The sequence below is a fragment of the Rhinopithecus bieti genome, unplaced genomic scaffold (assembly GCF_001698545.2).
Source record: "Rhinopithecus bieti isolate Rb0 unplaced genomic scaffold, ASM169854v2 scaffold_1037, whole genome shotgun sequence".
Lineage (NCBI taxonomy): Eukaryota > Metazoa > Chordata > Mammalia > Primates > Cercopithecidae > Rhinopithecus > Rhinopithecus bieti.
The window spans coordinates 563,435-583,847 of NW_016803268.1; the positions used below are offsets into that span (position 1 = coordinate 563,435).

The following is a 20,413-nucleotide window of genomic DNA, read 5'->3' on the forward strand; positions in this document are numbered from 1 at the left end:
AAAAAAAAAAAAAAAAAAAAAAAAAAAAAAAAAAAAAAAATTAGCCAGGTGTGGTGGTGCACACCTGCAATCCCAGCTACAGGGTAGGCTGAGGTGGGAGGATCACTCGAGCCCAGGAGGTCAAGGCTGCAGTGAGCCTACATCACACACCACTGCATCTCAGCCTGGGCAACAGAGGGAGACTCTGTCTCAAAAGAAAAAAAAGAAAGAAAAGAAAAGAGAAGGAAATTCTGAATCCTGAGTAACCCAGCAAAGGGGCAGAAGCTCTGGTGGAGGCCATGGTCATTTCCAGACCCTCGGCTAGGCCACACCAACCCTAGACCACTTTCCTAATCACTGGTCCACACACTGTTCAGGGTTAAAATGCTCCAAGCACAGGTTCTGACGCACTCTTGGAATCTAAAGTTACCAGATCTGGCTGGGCATGATGGCTCACGCCTGTAATCCCAGCACTTTGGGAGGTCAAGGTGGGAAGATCACCTGAGGTCAGGAGTTCGAGACCAGCCTGGCCCTACATAGAGAAACCCTCTCTCTACTAAAAATACAAAAATTAGCCAGGTGTGGTGGTGCACGCCTGTAATCCCAGCTACCAGAGAGGCTGAGGCAGGGGAATCACTTGAACTCGGGAGGCAGATGTTGCAGTGAGTGGAGATCACATCATTGCGCTTCAGCCTAGGCAACAGAGTGAGATTGTCTCAAACAAACAAACAAAAAAACTAAAGTGAAAAAAAGACAAAGACAACCAAATAAATGCAAATCAATGGGCTGAGGGCCCAGCATGAGAAGGAAGTATGCCCTCAACTGCAGGTATCCAAAAGGATGGCAACGGCCCGTGTCCACACCCTCACTCACAGGCGCCCACACCCTCACTCACAGGCGCCCACACCCTCACTCACAGGCGCCCACACCCTCACTCACAGGCAGCCCACACCCTCACTCACAGGCAGCCCACACCCTCACTCACAGGCGCCCACACCCTCACTCACAGGCGCCCACACCCTCACTCACAGGCGCCCACACCCTCACTCACAGGCGCCCACACCCTCACTCACAGGCGCCCACACCCCTCACTCACAGGCGCCCACACCCCACTCACAGGCGCCACACCCTCACTCACAGGCGCCCACACCCTCACTCCAGGCAAGGCCCCACACCCTCACTCACAGGCGCCCACACCCTCACCTCACAGGCGCCCACACCCTCACTCACAGGCGCCCACCACCCTCACTCACAGGCGCCCACACCCTCACTCACAGGCGCCCAACCCTCATCACAGGCCCCACACCCTCACTCACAGCAGCCCCACACCACTCACTCACAGCAGCCCACCACCCTCACTCACAGGCAGCCCACCTCCCTCACTCACAGGCAGCGCACACCCCTCACTCACAGGCGCCCACACCCTTCACTCACAGGCCCCCACCACCCTCACTCACAGGCAGCCCACACCCTCACTCCAGGCGCCCCCACCTCACATGCGCCCACACCTCACTCACAGGCGCCCAACACCCCACTCAAGCGCCACACCCTCACTCACAGGCGACCACAACCCTCACTCACAGGCGCCCACCCAACCCTCACTCCACAGCGCCCACACCCTCACTCACAGCAGCCCACACCTCAACTCCCACAGGCGCCCACACCCTCACTCACAGGCGCCCCACACCCTCACTCCACAGGCCGCCTACACCCTCACAGGCGCTCACCACCATCACTCACAGGCGCCACACCCCCACAGGCACCCACGCACCATCACTCAACAGGCCTCCCACACCCTCACTCACAGGGCTACACCCTCCCAGGCGCCCACACCCTCACTCACAGGCGCCACACCCTCACAGGCACCTACACCTCACTCAACAGGCCGCCACACCTCACAGGTGCCCACATCCTCACAGGCGCCTACACCTCACTTACAGGCCCCATACCCTCATCACAGGCCACCTACCCACCCTCACTTCACAGGCACCTACACCCTCACTCACAGGCGCCCACATCCTCACTCACAGGCGCCTACACCCGTCCACAGGCTGCCCAACCCTCACAGGCACCTACACCCTCACTCACAGGCCGCCCAAACACCACGGCTCCAGGGTGCAGGTAGACTTCCACCATGTCGCTCTCAGGCACCACCTGGACACGCTGCACCTCACCCTTGGCCAGCATCTCGTGGACAAAGTCGTTCCAGGAAATGCTGCCTCCACTGGTGCTGAGAGCATTCAGGAGGCTCATGACAACCGCGATGACCAGCAAGGTGCGCAGCCGCTCTCGGTACATCTGGTCATCCCGCTCACGACGTCTCCTATCCTCTGAGCCAGCAGAGAAGCAAAGGGGAGAAACACACATGTGAGCGTCAGACATGGGTGACATCCAGAGCTTCTTTGGGAAAGTTCAACTGGACTGGGAGGGGCAGCGTCCTGCACGAAAGATCCTGCACTTTCGCCAGTTTTTCCCCGAAGTTATCAGAGACAAAGACTAATGGTGTGCTGTTTGAGGTCACCAACACTTCATTCGCTGATGTCACTTCAGCGAGGAGCCGGAGTGGTTCTCGCCTGAGACAAGAGGAAACCATTTCTAAATCCAAACACTCAGAGCCGGGCCCAACGGTGCACGCCTGTGGTCCCAGCTACTCGGGAGGCCGAGGCGGGAGGTCGAAGTTGCAGTGAGCCATGATTGCGCCGCTGCACTCCAGCCTGGGTGACAGAGCAAGACCGTGTCTCAAAAAACAAATGACTGTCCCAGGCCATCTGAGCCATCACAGACGCAGCGAGCTCTCCCACTGCAAAGTGCATGCTCACAATGGCCATGAATCCAGTCGCTTGGAGTCTGATCAAATACTAAATATCAAAATATATACATAAATTATTAGAAGCAATTAAAACAAATACCTTTTACCACAACCTGCCTCAAGAAATAATACCTTCCCAATCCCACTGAAGACCCTTGGAAACGGTCTTCAGTTGGGAAGACACCCTACCAACAACCATTCTGAACTTTTCACTCATCAGAATGAGTAGCATTTAACAGAAACCTGTAGGTTATTTATCACAACATCTGAAAATAGAACTTTTTGTTTGTTTGTGTTTTGAGACGGAGTTTCACTCTTGTCACCCAGGCTGGAGTACATGGCACTATCTCGGCTCACTGTAACCTCCACCTCCCAGGCTCAAGCAATTCTCCTGCCTCAGCCTCCCGAGTAGCTGGGACTACAGGCACCCGCCACCACGCCTGGCTAATTTCTGTATTTTTAGTAGAGACAGGGTTTCATCATGTTGGCCAGGCTGGTCTCGAACTCCTGACCTGAGGATCCGCCCACCTCGGCCTCCCAAAGAGCTGGGACTACAGGCGTGAGCCACCACGCCCAGACTGAAAATAGAACTTAAAAATATCATCAGATACACTATTCAGTCTAAAGGCATATACTCCAGACCACTTGGCTCTAGAATTTTCCCAGAGACCAACTCTTTGTAAGAAGTATCAGGTAAATTCTTCCACATCACCTTCCTCAGTTATTAACACCCTACTGAAGACAAGGCGGCAGCATGCTAGGCTCTCAGAGGATGGAAAAGACACTCGGCCCCTGTTTTCGAGACACTGGGATACCTCGAGGGGAGGTGGACAGGTGCACCCCGCAGGCAGCAGGAGACCGACTCAAGTCCAGCCTGGGGCCAGCGCAAAGGAGATCTGGAGCGGCGGGCGCTCACTCACCCTTCCTGGGGGCCTGCAAGGAGGCATGAAAACAGCGCCAGGCAGGGAAGCCAGCAGATGCCTCTGAGGAGGGCATGGTGGGGAAATGGAGAGCCAGGATGGCCACCGCGCAACGTGCCTGCAGGGGTCACTTCTCGCAGCCCAGGGCCCAGGTGGGAAGCAGTCCTGCAGCCAGGCGGGCTCCCAACAGTGACCACCACAAGCCAAGCCGGTCTTCCTTCAAACCCCCTAGGCAGGTAAGTCTCTCCTCCAGCTCTGGGGAGGGTGTGGATGACGTGCTTTGTCTACAGTGCTTTCCTACAGGATCTCACCCACGGACCCAGGTCTCTACAGCCTGCAGCACCTCTGCTTTACACCGGGAGCAGGAGGGCTGCCTGGTGAGGCCAGCGACAGACCTGTGCCGTCACCCGTGCACAGCCGGTGTCTACAGCAAACCTCTCCATGGGGAGCTCCCCCAAGACGGGTCCAAATCTCTCAAACCAAAGCTTCAACTGGTTACCAGTACTCCTAGCTGTCTGTGCACAAGGAACTTGACCTCATTACACACACCTGCTCAGAGCAAGAGCCGAGACCCAGACACAGGCAGGGCTGGGACAAGGACACAAAGGCGAGTCCGAGGGCCAAACCCTCAGATGGGAAGCCCACTTGGTCTCACCATCTCCAAAATACCTGTACCTGCGGACACAGCGCCATGGATCCAGCAGAGGGAACGATGGCATCTCCGGAACACCTGTGCCTGCGGACCCAGTGCCACGGACCCAGCAGTGGGGACAAGAGGTTCACGTGTGCTTGAGACTCACTCACAGTTCTGTTCCTCCCGCACTGTCTAGGGACTTCATGCTGGCATCAAAGCCAGGCCTGGGCACGTCCCACGTACCACCTTCCTTTCCAATCATCATTGTAGATGAATTCAAACAATTTTTCAATCAGCTTAAAAACACAAAATGCAACCTACTGAAAAGGTTTGGCAAAATAATTGCTTTGAAAATATGAAGGTGTATTTTAGATATCACTGTGTCTTGTTACAATCAATTCTAATTGTGCATCTAATACCTCAAGCTCCTATTCACAAAGGCAGTTACATAAAGCCCACTGCTTATTTCAGAGAGCAAATTTTGTATTTTATTACCTTTTTTTTTTTTTTTTTTAAGACAGTCTCTCTCTGTAGCCCAGGCTGGAGTGCAGTGGCGCGATCCTGACTCCACTGCAAACTCTGCCTCCCAGGTTCACGCCATTCTCCTGCCTCAGCCTCCTGAGTAGCTGGGACTACAGGCACCTGCCACCAAGCCCGGCTAATTTTGTATTTTTAGTAGAGACGGGGTTTCACCGTGGTCTCGATTTCCTGACTTCATGATCTGCCTGCCTCGGCCTCCCCAAGTGCTGGGATTACAAGCGTGAGCCACCGCGCCCGGCCTGGATTTCATTACTATTATTATTATTATTTTTTGAGACAGAGTCTTGCTCTGTCACCCAGTCTGGAGTGCAGTGGTGTGATTTCAACTCACTGCAAGCTCCGCCTCCTGCGTTCACGCCATTCTCCTGCCTCAGCCTCCCGAGTAGCTGGGACTACAGGCGCCCGCCACCTCGCCTGGTTAATTTTTTTGTATTATTTTAGTAGAGACGGGGTTTCACCGTGTTAGTCAGGATGGTCTCAAACTCCTGACCTCGTGATCCACCCTCCTCGTCCTCCCAAAGTGCTGGGATTACAGACATGAACCACCACGCCCAGCCTATTATTATTACTATTTTTGAGACGGAGTCTCACTCTCGCCCAGGCTGGAGTGCAGTGCCCGGATCTTGGCTCACTGTAAGCTCCGCCCCCCGGGTTCCCACCATTCTCCTGCCTCAGCCTCCCCAGTAGCTGGGACTACAGGCGCCCTCCACCACGCCCGGCTAATTTTTTGTACTTTTAGTAGAGACGGGGTTTCACCGTGTTAGCCAGGATGGTCTCAATCTCCTGACCTCGTGATTCACCTGCCTCGGCCTCCCAAAGTGCTGGGATTACAAGCATGAGCCACCGCGCCTGGCCTCAGAGAGCAAATTCATGTTCTCAGAGTATCTAATTATTAGAAACTATCTACTTCCAATACTTAATTACCAATTGTGTTTTCTACTAGAAACATGGGGCGCCCTGGGAAACTGTGAGAAACACTTCCTAGCAGCTACTCTAGCTGCCCCGGAGGGACGATCTGGAATCACGACCAACACTGCTCCTTCAGAAGCTCTGTGATCATATCAACAGTGTCCCATTTTCTTCTCTTTTTTATTTTTGTTGAGATGGGGTCTCACTGTCACCCAGGCTGGACAGCGGTGGTGCACTGCAAGAGAAACCCACAGTGCTCCATGAGCACACCTGGGCTCACTGCAGCCTCGACCTCCTGGGCTCAAGTGATCCTCCGACCTCAGCCTCCCGAGTAGCTGGGACTACAGGTCCACGTCACTGCGCCTGGCTAATTTTCAACATTTTAGTAGAAGATGAGGTCTCACACTGCTGCCCAAGCCAGTCTCAAATGACTGAGCTCAGGTGATCCTCCCACCTCGGCCTCCCAAACTGCTGGGATTATAGGTGTGAGCCACTGCACCCAGCCAAAGAATTTCCAATAAAAGTAAAATGACAGCTTGGATTTGGTCAACAGTAAACACTTCTGCTTTCATCACAAACATGTAGCCCTTCTCCAGCGAGGGTCAGCCAGGCATGTTAATCCACAGGTGTGTGACACAGGCTGGCTCTTAGTCCCACTGCATCAGGGAGCAGGATCTGCTCAACAAGACTCTGAGGCCACACAGCCCTCAGGAGAGCCTAGCCCCATCATGACACCTCTTTCTGAAGCTCCTTAGGTTCCAATCGTTTCGCTGTTCAGCGAGTCCTCTCTGGCCTCCGTGGCCTCCTCAGTGGCAGGAAGGAGGCCAACAGAACACCCAGAACACAGGAGCACAGAGAACCTTCTTCCAGCCACAAGTGAAGGCAACGCAGGGAAAATCCACTTGCTCCATGAGCACACGCAGGCGGATGCCTCGAGAGCCAGGCCAAGGAGGGTCCGCAAACAGGCCCTGCTCATGTTCTGGGGTGGTGTAAAGCAGCACAACCCTGTCTGATAACTGCCTGGCAGGATGTATCAAGTGCCGTACATAGTATTTAGTTTCTTTAATTCAAAAATCCTACTTCTGAAACTTTAAGGAAATGAACCTTAAGAAATTTGGGCCAGGCGCAGTGGCTCACGCCCGTCATCCCAGCACTGTGGGAGTCGAGACAGGTGGATCACTTGAGTCCAGGAGTTAGAAACCAGCAGGCAACATGGCGAAAACCCATCTCTACAGGGAAACAAACCAACAAGAGAAAACAACTTAGCTGGGGCCGTCATCCCAGCACTGTGGGAGGCTGAGGTGGGCGGATCACCTGAGCTCAGGAGTTCAACACCAGCCTGCCAACATGGTGAAACCCCATCTCTACTAAAACTACAAAAATGAGCCAGGCGTGGTGGCACACGACTGCAAGCCCAGCTACTAGGGAGGCTGAGGCAGGAGAATCGCTTAAACCTGGCGGGTGGAGGTTGCAGTGAGCTGAGATTGTGCCACTTCACTCCAGCCTGGGCAACAAAGAGCGAAACTCCATCTCAAAACAAACAAACAAATAAAAGCACTCTAGGCATAAAGGCACTTCCTCTGCCTGGAAGACCCCCCACCTCCTTCCCATGAAGTCCTCAACTTCTGTCTAGCCCAAACCTCCAGCACGTCCCTTCCACTGAGCTGCCTGACGCACCTCTTGTTGCCACACCTCCAGTGTTGTGGCCATTTGTGCCGGCGTAGCCAGCACTGCAGGCACCTTCCTCCTGCGTGCTTCCCGGACGGTTATTCAGGATGCCAGCTCACAGAGAACGGGGGGTGTGACCTCAGCACCGGCTGCCTGTGTTCCTGAGGCAGTGCCGCTGCCACAGCGCTCAAGAAACGCACATGCCTCCTGAGCCTCATATGCACACCTCGTGGACGGCAGCCTTCAGGACCACTGGCAAGTTTTGTTGCCAAAATCCTTCTTCGAGAAAAAAAGTCAATTGTTGACAATTGGATATTATGATCACATGACTCACCTCAGTCAGTCATCTAAAAACAAACAGCTGACAGCCGGGCGCGGTGGCTCACGCCTGTAATCCCAGCACTTTGGGAGGCTGAGGCGGGCGGAGCATGAGGTCAGGAGATCGAGACCATCCTGGCTAACACGGTGAAACTGCGTCTCTACTAAAAATACAAAAAAAATTAGCCAGGTGTGGTGGCGGGCACGTGTAGTCCCAGCTACTTGGGAGGCTGAGGCAGGAGAAGGGCGTGAACCCAAGAGGCGGAGCTTGCAGTGAGCCGAGATCGCGTCACTGCACTCCAGCCTGGGCGACAGAGCGAGACTGCGTCCAAAAAAAAAAAGGCTGATACCACTGAGTCTCAAGAAAGCAGGGAAGCAGCCACAGGGGCCATAGCAGGCTTATCCCACTCTGAAACCACCCCTGAAGGCAACAGCCCCAAGTGCCACACCTGACCCTGATAGACGAGAGGCCTCCGGGGCAGGGGCTCCACCTTGAGGTATTCACACTTCACAGAAAAGGGGGCGTTTTCCATAAGCAGTTCTGTGAAAGTGTTAGGAACTGCTGCCGGGCACAGTGGCTCACACCTGTAATCCCAGCACTTTGGGAGGCTGAGGCGGGCGGATCACCTGAGGTCAGGAGTCCGAGACCAGCCTGACCGACATGGAGAAACTCCATCTTTACTAAAAATACAAAAAAAATCAGCCAGGTGTGGTGACGCATGCCTGTCATCCCAGCTACTCGGGAGGCTGACGCAGGAGAATCGCTTGAACCCAGGAAGCAGACGTTGTGGTGAGCCAAGATCACACCATTGCACTCCAGGCTGGGCAACAAGAGCGAAACTCCATCTCAAAAAAAGAAAACAAAAAAAGTTAGCAACCACGTTTTTTCTAGTTAAATTTCTGACTGTGAAGTAACTGTAGTTTCTCATGTAGTTTTAAGAAATGGTACAGAGCAGGCCGGGCACAGTGGCTCACGCCTGTAATCCCAGCACTTTGGGAGGGCCGAGGTGGGCAGATCACAAGGTCAGAAGTTCGAGAGCAGCCTGGCCAACATAGTGAAACCCCGTCTCTACTAAAAGCAAACAAAATTAGCTGAGTGTGGTGGCGTGTGCCTGTAATCCCAGCTATTCAGGAGGCTGAGGCAGGAGAATTGCTTGAACTCAGGAGGTGGAGGTTGCAGTGAGCAGAGATCGAGCCACTGCACTCCAGCCTGGGTGACAGAGGGAGACCTTGTCTCAAAAAAAAAAAAAAGAAAGAAATAAGAAAGAAATGACACGGAGCAGTACCTTGTCCACCTGCTCCCAGTGGTTCCGTCTTGCAAACTATGAACAGCATCACAGCTGGGCTCTCCCACCACGACAGTCCGCCAAGCTTCCTGGGGTCGTCCAGTGACACGCGCAGTGTGCATGCTTATGTGCTCACCACAGCCCAGGCAGGCAACAGTCCAACCACAGGCTCCCTTGGGCTGTCTCCCTCCCCATCCTTAGCTCCTAGCAACCACGAATCTGTGTTCCATCTCTTTAATTTTTGTCTTTAGAGAATGCTCTATAAAAAACTGAAAACCATACGGAATGTGATCTTTCGGGTCTGCCTTTTTTCACTCAGCATAATTCCTTCCAGATTAACCCGCATTATCAGTGAGTGGTATTCCAAGCAACTACTTTTCTACTTTTTGGGCAACCACTACTTACAATCATTCTGCACAGCTGGCAAAGCTGTTTCTAAGCCACATTCAGTATGGTTCTTTCATTTAAAGAGGTGGCAAAAGAATCTTCACGTGAACAGACCCGATGCAGTTCAGCTGAAGGCCTGTCCAAGAGCTGGAACTGTGCATGTCTGATGTGCTGCGTGTATCTGATGTAGTCAACAGTCCTGAAAACCCACACAAACCAACTCCCCCCACAACCACAGCAGAAGGCCGAGGGGAAACCCAAAATAGGTTCTCACAAGAAAGATTATTTGGCTCAGTAAACAATTATCCTCTAATGCAAATTTAGCAGACATTATTTTCTCAAGGCAAACCACAGTTCAACCCAAAACAGAATAAACCTAACACAATAGCTTGGCCGGGCAAGGTGGCTCACGGCTGTCATCCCAGCACTTTGGGAGGCCGAGGCAGGCAGATCACGAGGTCAGGAGATTGAGACCATCCTGGGTAACATGGTGAAACCCCGTCTCTACTAAAAATACAAAAAATTAGCCGGGCATGGTTGTGGGCACCTGTAGTCCCAGTTACTCGGGAGGCTGAGGCAGGAGAATTGCTTGAACCCGGGAGTCGGAGGTTGCAGTGAGCCGAGATTGTGCCATTGCACTTCAGCTTGGGCAATTAAGAGTGAAACTCCATCTCAAAAAAAAAGACAATCAGGCTGCGCGTGGTGGCTCATGCCTGTAATCCCAGCACTTCGGGGGGCTGAGGTGGGCGGATCAGGAGGTCGGGAGATCAAGACCATCTTGATTAACACGGTGAAACCCCATCTCTACTAAAAATACAAAAAATTAACAGGGTGTGGTGGCGGGCGCCTGTAGTCCCAGCTACATGGGAGGCTGAGGCAAGAGAATCACTTGAACCCAGGAAGTGGAGGTTGCAGTGAGCAGAGACTGAGCCACTGTACTCCATCCTGGGTGACAGAGCGAGACTCTTGTCTCAAAAACAAACAAAGAAGCAAAAAATTAGCTGGGCAGGGTGGCGGCACCTGTAAGCCCAGCTACTTGGGAGGCTGAGGCAGGAGAATTGCTTGAACCCAGGAGGCGGAGGCTGCATTCAGCCAAGATCGTACCATTGCACTCTAGCCTGGGCAACAGAGTGAGACTCTGGCAAAAAAAAAAAAAAAAAAAGTCAAAGGACACACTTTATTGAAATGCTGAAGACTACAGGGGAAGAGCCCTGAAATCAATTCAAAACAGTTTCGTATGAAGATTCAGAAGTCTCTTAAAAGATAGTTCTGAGTGGCTGTAGGCACTGACACTTACTGTAAAACCAACAGGATGCTGAAGATGAGCCTAAAGCCAGAAACACCTAAACTGAGTCCACCTGAGAACACTGGTGTCTCTTCCCACAGTCATGACCTCCCCTCCAGAGCCCAGCAGGGAGAGTCAGAGCTCCTCTCGCACAGAGTAAAGCTGTCCCTGGCCTTGGCAAATGCAGCATCTCACCCAAAATCAACCAACCAGGACGTCACTCCTGAAACGAACTCCTGCTAAACTCGAATTCACAATAATCACCCCATCATCCAGTAGCCGAACTATCATTTCCACATCCTGAAAGCTTTCCTGAAAAGCAACATGGGAAAAAAAGAAGTCCATATGACAGTTCCTCACTGTCCTTCAAAGGTCAGGTGTCTTTCTAGAAAGATGAGCTCTGCTGTGCAGGGCGTCCATCTGCCAACGCTGATTTCCAGCGAGAGGCCTCAAGGATCCAAAAGCAAAGCATTCCTGAAGCTGACTTCCACCCTGATGCCCCTTAGGGCTGTGAATCTGAAGCTGAGCCTCCAACTTCTGGGCTCAAGCGATCCTCCTACCTCCTGAGTAGCTATGACTACAAGTGCACACACCACCATGCCTGGCCAATTATTTTTTTTTTTCTTTTCGTGTAGATAGGGTCTTTTTAAATTTAAATTTTCTTTTTTTTTTGAAATGGAGTTTTGCTCTTGTTGCTCCGGCTGGAGTGCAGTGGTGTGATCTCGGCTCACAGCAACCTCCACCTCCTGGGTTCAAGCAATTCTCCTGCCTCAGCCTCCCGAGTAGCTGGGATTACAGGCATGCGCTATCATGCCCGGCTAATTTTGTATTTTTAGTAGAAATGGGGTTTCGCCATGTTGGCCAGGCTGCAGGTGATCTGCCTGCCTCAGCCTCCCAAAGTGTTGGGATTACAGGTGTGAATCACCGCACCCGACCTTTTATTTTAATTTTTAGTGAGATTGGGTCTCGCTATGTGGCATAGGACTCAAGTGATCCTTCCACCTGGGCCTCCCAAAGTGTTGCAATTACAGGTGTGAGCCGCTGCACCCGGCCCATCTCCCCACTTTCCAGACAGGTTTCACCTTGCTCAGAGGAGAACAGAGACATGAACACAGCCAGAGGGAGTCACTGACTGATGAACATTAGATGAATGTACCTTCGTCCTCTTCAGGAGCCTTCCCCTTCGACTTCTCCTTCTCCCTATTCTTCTGCTTCATCCTTGAGGTGTTAAAATAGAAAGTACCACCTATAAGAAATAGAGAAAGGATTTAACAATGGATGTTTGCAACCACAGGGGAGGCATACAGGAGAACAGTGTACTCCTAAATAAACAAAGCAAAACAGAAACCATCTGAAAAACCTACTTATATCCATAAGATTTATAAATTTGAAATAAAGTATTTCCCATATTACTTAGTCCAGTATTTCCTAATTACAGAATAATAAACTACTTTAACTTATGAAGTTGAATATCTTTGCTATTTAAATTGCTAATGGGAGGGAACAAAAAGTAGTTATGAACACAAATTTGGGAAAATATCATGAATCCCTTTAATAGATGAAGTTGCTTTAAAATAACTTAAAACAGGCGCAGGAGCTCATGCCTGTCATCCCAGCATTTTGGGAGGCCGAGGCAGGTGGATCATGAGGTCAGGAGTTCAAGACCAGCCTTGCCAAGAGGGTGAAACCCTGTCTCTACTAAAAATACAAAAATTAGCTGGACGTGCTGGCAGGTGCCTGTAATCCCAGCTATTGGGGAGGCTGAGGCAGAACTGCTTGAATCTGGGAGGCGGAGGTTGCAGTGAGCTGAGATCGCACCACTGCACTCCAGCCTGGGTTACAGAGCAAGACTCTGACTCACAAGTGGCTTCCAGAGAGGTGGCAACAGCAGCAGCCCAGCCACGACCAAGAGGGGCTGGTACGACACTCCTTGCCCAAAATCTGAACAAATCAGCGTTTACAAATGGGAGAGGCCAGGTGCAGGGGCTCACGCCTGTAATCCCAGCACTTTGGGAGGCCAATGGAGGAGGATGGCTTGAGCCCAGGAATTCAAGACCAGCCAGGGCAACATGGGCAAAATTTCATCTCTTAAAAAACAACAACAACAAATGTACCTGTCCACAGTGACACAGGCCTGACCTCCCAGCTACTCAGGAGGTTGAGGTGGGAGGAGCACCTTGGCCCAGGAGGTTGAGGCAGCAGTGAGTAGAGACTGTGCCTGGGCAACAGGGCAAGACCCTGTCTCAAAGAATACTAAAAGTAGGGAAAGAGTTTCACAACCTTGACCTGAAATGTAACTTTCTTCACAAAGACATGAACGGCTTCACCAATGAAACGACCCTGGTTGCCACTTGCACGTAACCTCAGGTGTTGAGAGGGCTGAAGCATGTGCTTCCTGTTTACAGCCACGGGCACCCATGGGCTGACATTAAACACTGACAGCAGATGGGCAGGTTGCTGGCGCACAGCCAGTCAATGGGCACAGCACTCTCCCTACCCATGTGTTGGCACAAGGCTGTTTAATGTCAGGAGTAGAAATATTTTACTTTTTCCCTGCTCCAACCCCATAAAGGGGAGCGAGAAATAAAGGTGAGAGGTGTCAATCCTGAAAGTCAAGAGAGACCAAAGAACGTCACAAGGTTTCATTAAACGATTTATTGAAGAGCAAATTATTTGCAGGGTATTTTTAGTGATTGTGTGGATATAAAACATCTGAAGTCACTTTGTAAATCCTTAGTAAACATTCTTGCAGCTGACTAGATAACATGAAAAACCTTTTCCAAGGAGCCCAGTTACTAGAATACAGCAGAATTTTTTTTAAAAAAGGACAACTTGGCCAGGTGCGGTGGCTTACGCCTGTAATCTCAACACTTCGGGAGGCCAAGGAAGGCTGACTGCTTGAGTCCAGGAGTTCAAGACCAGCCTGGGAAACGTGACAAACTCCCATCTCTACAAAAAAAATACCCCCCAAAAATTAGCTAGGCGCTGTGGTGTGTGCCTGGAGTCCTGGCTCTACAGAAGGCTGAGGTGGGAGGATCACTCGAGCCCTAGAGGTCAAGGCTCTACAACTGTGGGTTAGGGGAGTAAAGAGGCCCCTTTGGGCCTGGACAACAAAGTGAGACCTCATCTCTACAAAAGATAATTAGCCGAGTGTGATGGTACATGCCTGCAGTGCTAGCTACTCCAGAAGCAAAGCGGGGAAGACCATTTGAGCCCAGGAGGTCTAGGCTGTAGTGAGCTCTGATCACACCACTGCACTCCAACCTGTGCGACAAGGCGAGATTCCGTCTCTAAAATAAAATAAAAAAAAAGAAAACAATCTCTGCCTCATCTCTTCTGTGCTTTTTTGTTTAGAAACAGAGTCTCACTCCGTCACCCAGGCTGGAGTGCAGTGGCGCGATCTCGGTTCATCTCACTCCGTCACCCAGGCTGGAGTGCAGTGGCGCGATCTCGGTTCATCTCACTCAGTCACCCAGGCTGGAGTGCAGCGGCAGCCTCAGCCTTGAACTCCTGGGCTCAAGCACACTCTGGCCTCAGCCTCCCAAGCACCTGAGGCTATAGGCGTGCACTGTCATGCTCAGCTGCTTCTTTCAACAGATACATACCTAAAAGTTGCCAGAGTCTGACTGGATTCTGAACTAAATGTTGTTTCAACAACAATCCGTTGATCCCTTCAAAGGTAGAGGTGAGCAGTCTCAACTGTAAGCTCTGAAAAAAACCCAACACTGGACGTCACACTAACATTAGAGAGTACCATAGCAATGCGGACTAAACATCGGTTTTAACAGTTCAAATAGATATTTGTAGTATCTACATTGCCCTGAAATATGAAATAATAGTCTGAGCAATATTTCAAAGCTTTAGGTAACATCAAAATGTCAAAAGCAAGTAAACAGGTTAAAACACAGTAATTGGCCAGGCGTGGTGGCTCACGTCTGTAATCCCAGCACTGTGGGAGGCCGAGGCAGGTGGATCACCCGAGGTCAGGAGTTCGAGACCAGCCTGGCCAACATGGTGAATCTCTATCTCTAGTAAACATACAAAAATTAGCCGGGCGTGGTGGCGCACACCTGTAATCTCAGCTACTCGGGAAGCTGAGGCAGGAGAATCACGTGACCCTGGGAGGCGGAGGCTGCAGTGAGCTGAGATAGCGCCACCGCACTCCAGCCTGGGCGACAAAGGGAGACTCTGTCTCAAAATACAAACAAACAAAAAAATCACGATAGTGGTCAGGCTTGGTGGCTCATGTCTGTAATCCCAGCACTTTGGGAGGCTGAGGTGGGAGGATCGCTTGGGCCCAGGAGACAGAGGCTTCAGGGAGCCATGACCAGGCCACCGCACTCCACCCTGGGCGACATAGCAAGGCTCTGTCTCAAAAAAAAAAAAAAAAAAAAAAAAAAACAAAACAAAAAAAAACCGGACGAAAGAAAACGAAACACACAACTGCACTGGCTGCTATCCCATGGCCTGAAGCTTCCGCAGGGGAAAGGGAAGCGTCCCAGCTCTCCAAAGGCCCACAGTGGCTGCCCAGACCCGGGACTCCTGCTGTCACCAGAGAGTGGCTCTTTGTAGAACATTTCCAGGCACTAAACCAGTTAACAAGTATATACTTCCAGCGTTCTCCTTTCAAGATAAACATTTTCCCATTTAGATGTGTTTTATGGCCGGGCACGGTGGCTCATGCCCTGTAATCTCAGCACTTTGTGAGGCCGAGGCGGGCGGATCACAAGGTCAAGAGATCGAGACCATCCTCGTCAACATGGTGAAACCCTGTCTCTACTAAAAATACAAAAATTAGCTGGGTGTGGTGGCGCGCACCTGTAGTCCCAGCTACTCCGGCGGCTAAGGCAGGAGAACTGCTTGAATGCAGGAGGCGGAGGCTGCAGTGAGTCAAGATCGCATCACTGCACTCCAGCCTGGAGACAGATCGAGATCTCTGTCTCAAAAATAACCTAATCAACAACAACCTAAAAGGTGTGGGCTAAGCTCCTACGCGAGGGCTCAGAGAAAAAAACACCGGCCCAAAAGCTCAAGGACACAGGGTCTGGTTTTCGGGAGGAGATGCTATCCCCTCCTTAGCAGAACCTGAAACAAGACTTCTCCACAGGCGGTGCCCGAAGACTTTCTATCAATAACGTGCCAAGCTACATTACAACAGCAACATGCAGCCACAGGGTATTTTGCGCACACAGAAACGTCCTGGGCCCCCAACTCGGCAGTGACCACCCTAACTGGAAGGCGCTGGAGTTCCTGGTGATGGAATCGATCCACAGGCGCGGACTGTAAATTACCGCTCCGCCAGAAACCGTTACAGGATTCCACTTTAAAACGCCACAGGGAGACAGGTAGAGAACATCCATCCACACACAACGCAAGGGTTGGGAAACCGCACGCCGAGGACTGCGCGGATCCCAGACCCGCCTCTTCCCGGCCCGCCCAGCGCCCACGCGCCCGGGCCCCAACAGTCGCTCCGCGCCGAGGTCCGCAGCTGGAGGATCCGCGGGCCCACAGGCTTAGGCTCCCACACCGCAGGGGCCCGGAGGTCTCCGACCCGCCCCGCCGGGCGCGGCGATACAGAGCTGAGCGGGGCGGGAGGTGGGGCCCGGATGCCGCGGGGATTTACCTGCAGGGCTCGGCCTCCAGCCTCGGCGAGGTCCCCCGGAGGCCTGCTGGCCAAGTACGGCCGCCCCCTCCAGGACCCGGCGGGGAACCCTGGACTCCAGCCCGCGCCTGGGCCCCACAGCCGCCCAGGACCCGGGCCTGGACCCCGGCGGAGGGCGCGGAGCAGCAGCAGCACGGCCATGTTGGCCTGAAAGCCACGCCTGCGCGGTCCGCGGGGCGCCACGGGGCTCCTGCGCGGCGGGGTGGGGCGGGGCCTGGACTAAGCGCTCTGCGCGGTCCCCCCGTTCCCCCGCCGCGCCCGGGCGCCTCCTGCCGCACCCCGAAGCCCGAGCCCGAGCCCGCCTCCCTTGCGGCTGCCTGAGGCCCCGGTACGGGGGCGCGCGTCTGCGAGGAGGCCGCGGGTGCTCTGGCTTTTTTGGACGCCAGCCTTGTATTTCCAGGGCCTGGCGGGTGAATAACCGGCCAGGTCGTGGCTGCGTGGTCGCGCTCCGCCCGCGCCGCGGGGCCGAGGGGCCTCCCGGCCGGGCAGCCTCCGTCACCCGCAGGGCTCGGTTACAGGCGAGGGCGGACGGCGCGGGCCGGAATCCCGCCTGCGAGGAGAGGCCCGCGCTGAGGAGGGCGGCGCGGGAGGCTTCGGGTCGGGAGGGCCCCTTCCGGGCTGAGGAGCACAGGAAGGGGGCGGTTTTCCTGCGCCTTGAGCCTCCCGAGGACGAGGACTGGAGTGGCAGCCGCCGCAGGAAGGGCAGCCCGGGAGGAGGAAGGTCGTGAGGCGGGGAGCGCGCGGCGCGGCCTGGCAGACGTCTGCAGAGCTCTGACTTAGGAGCGCGCCGTCCTGTCCTGTCCCCTCGGACTGACTCACCTCGCTTCTAGCCTCGGTCCTGCCCCGGGCGCTGCGCGAGCCCATTGTGGGAAGCCGGGAAGAGGCGCTGTCCTCTTCGGGGTCTGCACTCCGGGCCCGGGCAGGGTCCCTCGTGGGCTCCTCCGCCACCCCCACCCCTTCCTCCGTCCGCCTTAGGTCTAGAGCTGACGCCAAGAACTGGAAAGCTCGTTGAGTAGGAAAAGCAAAGACTAGACCGTCTGTTACAGAGGTAGGGTGAGGGTGACCGATTTATTTTTATGCTTTTCTGTATTCCCCAAATTCATAACAATGAATGCTGGGAACGACAGCCAACGTCACCGAGTGCCTAGCTCCGTCTCGAACACCCATGTAATACAACCCTATGCAGCAAACACCTCTATTTTACACGTAAGGAAACAGATTCAGAAGCATTGGAAGTAACCGGCCCAGGATCACAGCTCTGAAGTTAAGGCAGAATTTCAGGGCCGGTCTGGTTGGTTTCTGGACCTGCACTCCCCCCACCACTAAAGACGAGATTGCAACGTCTGTAGGCTGCGTGTCATCCTCCCTCTTCCTCAGCCCCGAAACGCTCAGGAAAGTGTTTTCAGTATCGTGTTATCCGCCCTCAGCCCTCCAGTGGGCCGGGTGCCTCTGCAGAGGTGCTCGTGGCTGGGGAGGTGTTCTGTTGGTTTGTGGAGAGGGCCTCCCCCTAAACCCAGGGCTAACACTGATTTTCACAACTGAACCGCTTTTCCTTTTGCTTCTTATTGTACAGTCTGCCTTGGCAATGAATCCAACCTTGCCATTTCCTCCTCCACTATTTTTTTCCTTCCCCGATTGAAAGACACCAGGTGGGCCGGGCGCGATTCCACGCCCCTCCCCGCCCCGCTTAATCCCAGCACTTCCGGAGGCCGAGGCGGGCCGATCACGAGATCAGGAGATCGAGACCATCCTGGCTAACACAGTGAAACCCCGTCTCTACTAAAAATACAAAAAAATTAGCCGGGCGTGGTGGCAGGCGCCTGTAGTCCCAGCTATTCGGGAGGCTGAGGCAGGAGAATGGCGTGAACCTGGGAGGCAGAGCTTGCAGTGAGCCGAGATCGCAGCACTGCGCTCCAGCCCGGGCGACAGAGCGAGACTCCATCTCAAAAAAAAAAAAAAAAAGACATCAGGTGGACTTGGTCAGAGGGCTATATAGCTTGCCATCATCCTGCTGTCACCCTCTCTCCAGCCTTGTCACATGACCAACCTAACCAAACTTCCAAAAGAGTTTTTTGTGTCCAAGAAGTGACCGAGCTCCACAACCTGTTATGCCTGTGCGTTCAGAGGATTTGTGACTTTTTTTTTTGAGGTGGAGTCTCGCTCTGTCGCCCAGGCTGGAGTGCGGTGGCACGATCTCGGCTCACTGGAAGCTCCGCCTCCTGGATTCGCACCATTCTCCTGCCTCAGCCTCCCGAGTAGCTGGGACTACAGGCGCCCACCACCACGCCCAGCTAATTTTTTCTATTTTTAGTACAGACGGGGTTTCACAGTGTTAACCAGGATGGTCTCCATCTCCTGACCTCGTGATCTGCCCACCTCGGCCTCCCAAAGTGCTGGGATTACAGGCGTGAGCCACCACGCCCAGCCGAGGATTTGTGACTCAAAGTCCACACATTTGGATGTGTTTGGGAAGAGTTTAAGATGTAGTCCTATTAATATTGTCTGAGATAATTTAAAATTGTTTCCTGGCAATTCATCAGAAGCAGTGTGCGGTGTTGGCAAGAGGCTTTCTCTGGGGAAAGAACACTGGGTTCTGTCCTTCTTGGCCTATGACCTTAAGCAAGTTGTTAACTTCCCCAAGCCTCAATCTTCTCAGCAGTAAAATGGGGATGATAATTATCTGCAAACAAGGCTAATATCAGCCTTGGGTTTCCCACAGGGTGGTTATAAAGATAAAATGCAATAAATGTGTGTGAGGGCAATTGACGAGCCAGGAAGCCTTGGCATCCAGAGTTATTACTAGGATGTCATGGGAAATGCGGGTATGGGAACAGAGTTTTGATGCATTTATTCAAACTCATCTCTTTAACAACCGTCCTTTGAAGGCTGGCTGCGTCCCAGGCCCTACAGGTGAACCGTGACTCTCACTTTCAGCCCCGGCTGTAGTGGCAGGCAGCAGAGGCTCATGTAGCCTCAAGCAATAGGGGTTTTGTTTAAGGATTCGGGTGCCCCATGGTTTGGGGTTTTTTTGTTTGACTCCATGATTTGGATTCAAGAAGAAGAATCTGTACGAGAGTGGCCTCCCGGGTCTGCCTTTGCCCTCAGAGCCTGCAGCAGAGCAGGACGATTGCCTTCCCTTCTCCACCCTGTGTGTTCTTTCTGTGCTTCCTAACTGCTGCTTGCTCATTTGTACTTCCGCGTCACCCCTCCTCAGCCCTCTGAACTCTGCTCTTGGACTTGGTGCGACTTCCCTTCCCCGCCTGTTCTCTAGAGAGGCAGTCTCTTGGTGACTCCTGGTTTGGGTCAGGGCACGCCTTAGGTCTCTGGATGGCTACCAACCCCAGGTTCCCTCAGCTCTAGCCCCATCAGAGAGGAGGCCTCAGGAGCGCCTAGGGCAGCCCTGGGCTGTGGGAAGGGAAGGTGGGCAGAGAGGAGGCCCCATGCCTTTGTTCCCTGTTAATGCAGCAGCGTCCTGTGCTCTGTCCCTTATTCCTGCTGTCAGCTGAAGGACTTCAGGCAAGCTGCTCTACAAACTTAAGTTGCTTCATCTATCAAATAATGATATTTAACATTCTGGAGACAGAAGTTGATCTTTGGGACTTTTTTTGGTTTTAAGATCTAGGCTGGCTGGGGCGGTGGCTCATGCCTGTAATCCCAGCACTTTCAGAGGCCGAGGCGGGCGGATCATGAGGTCAGGAGATTGAGGCCATCCTGGCTAACATGGTGGAACCCAGTCTCTACTAAAAATAGAAAAATTAGCTGGGCGTGGTGGCAGGCGCCTGTAGTCCCAGCTACTTGGGAGGCTGAGGCAGGAGAATCACTTGAACCTGGGAGGCAGAGACTCCATCTCAAAAAAAAAAAAAAAAAAAAAAAGATCTAGGCTTCTGGCTGGGTGCTATGGCCCACGCCTGTAATCCCAGCACTTTGGGAGGGCACGGCAGGCAGATCACTTGAAGTCAGGAGTTCAAGACCAGGCTGGTCAACATGGTGAAACTGTCTCTACTAAAAATACAAAA

The 20,413-nt window shown here is 53.0% G+C and overlaps 1 protein-coding gene across 3 annotated transcripts in view; it reads right to left on the reverse strand.

Moving 5' to 3' along the window:
• Positions 1–17,428, reverse strand: part of SPG7 (SPG7 matrix AAA peptidase subunit, paraplegin) — a 55,981-nt gene extending 38,553 nt beyond the window's left edge. Inside the window, exons 1-4 of one of the 3 annotated variants that reach the window (XR_001885440.1) lie at positions 16,359–17,428; positions 14,341–14,443; positions 11,892–11,981; positions 2,068–2,309 (exon numbers count right to left, since the gene is read on the reverse strand). Coding sequence is in view for 2 of the 3 variants with exons in the window: in XM_017871398.1 (XP_017726887.1) it covers positions 2,068–2,309; positions 11,892–11,981; positions 14,341–14,443; positions 16,359–16,538 (615 nt within the window). In the remaining variant the exon portion in view is untranslated. The remainder of the gene's footprint in view (positions 1–2,067; positions 2,310–11,891; positions 11,982–14,340; positions 14,444–16,358) is intronic. The other 2 variants (XM_017871398.1, XM_017871388.1) reach the window with 2 other exon arrangements.
• Between the last annotated feature and the right edge of the window lie 2,985 nt (positions 17,429–20,413).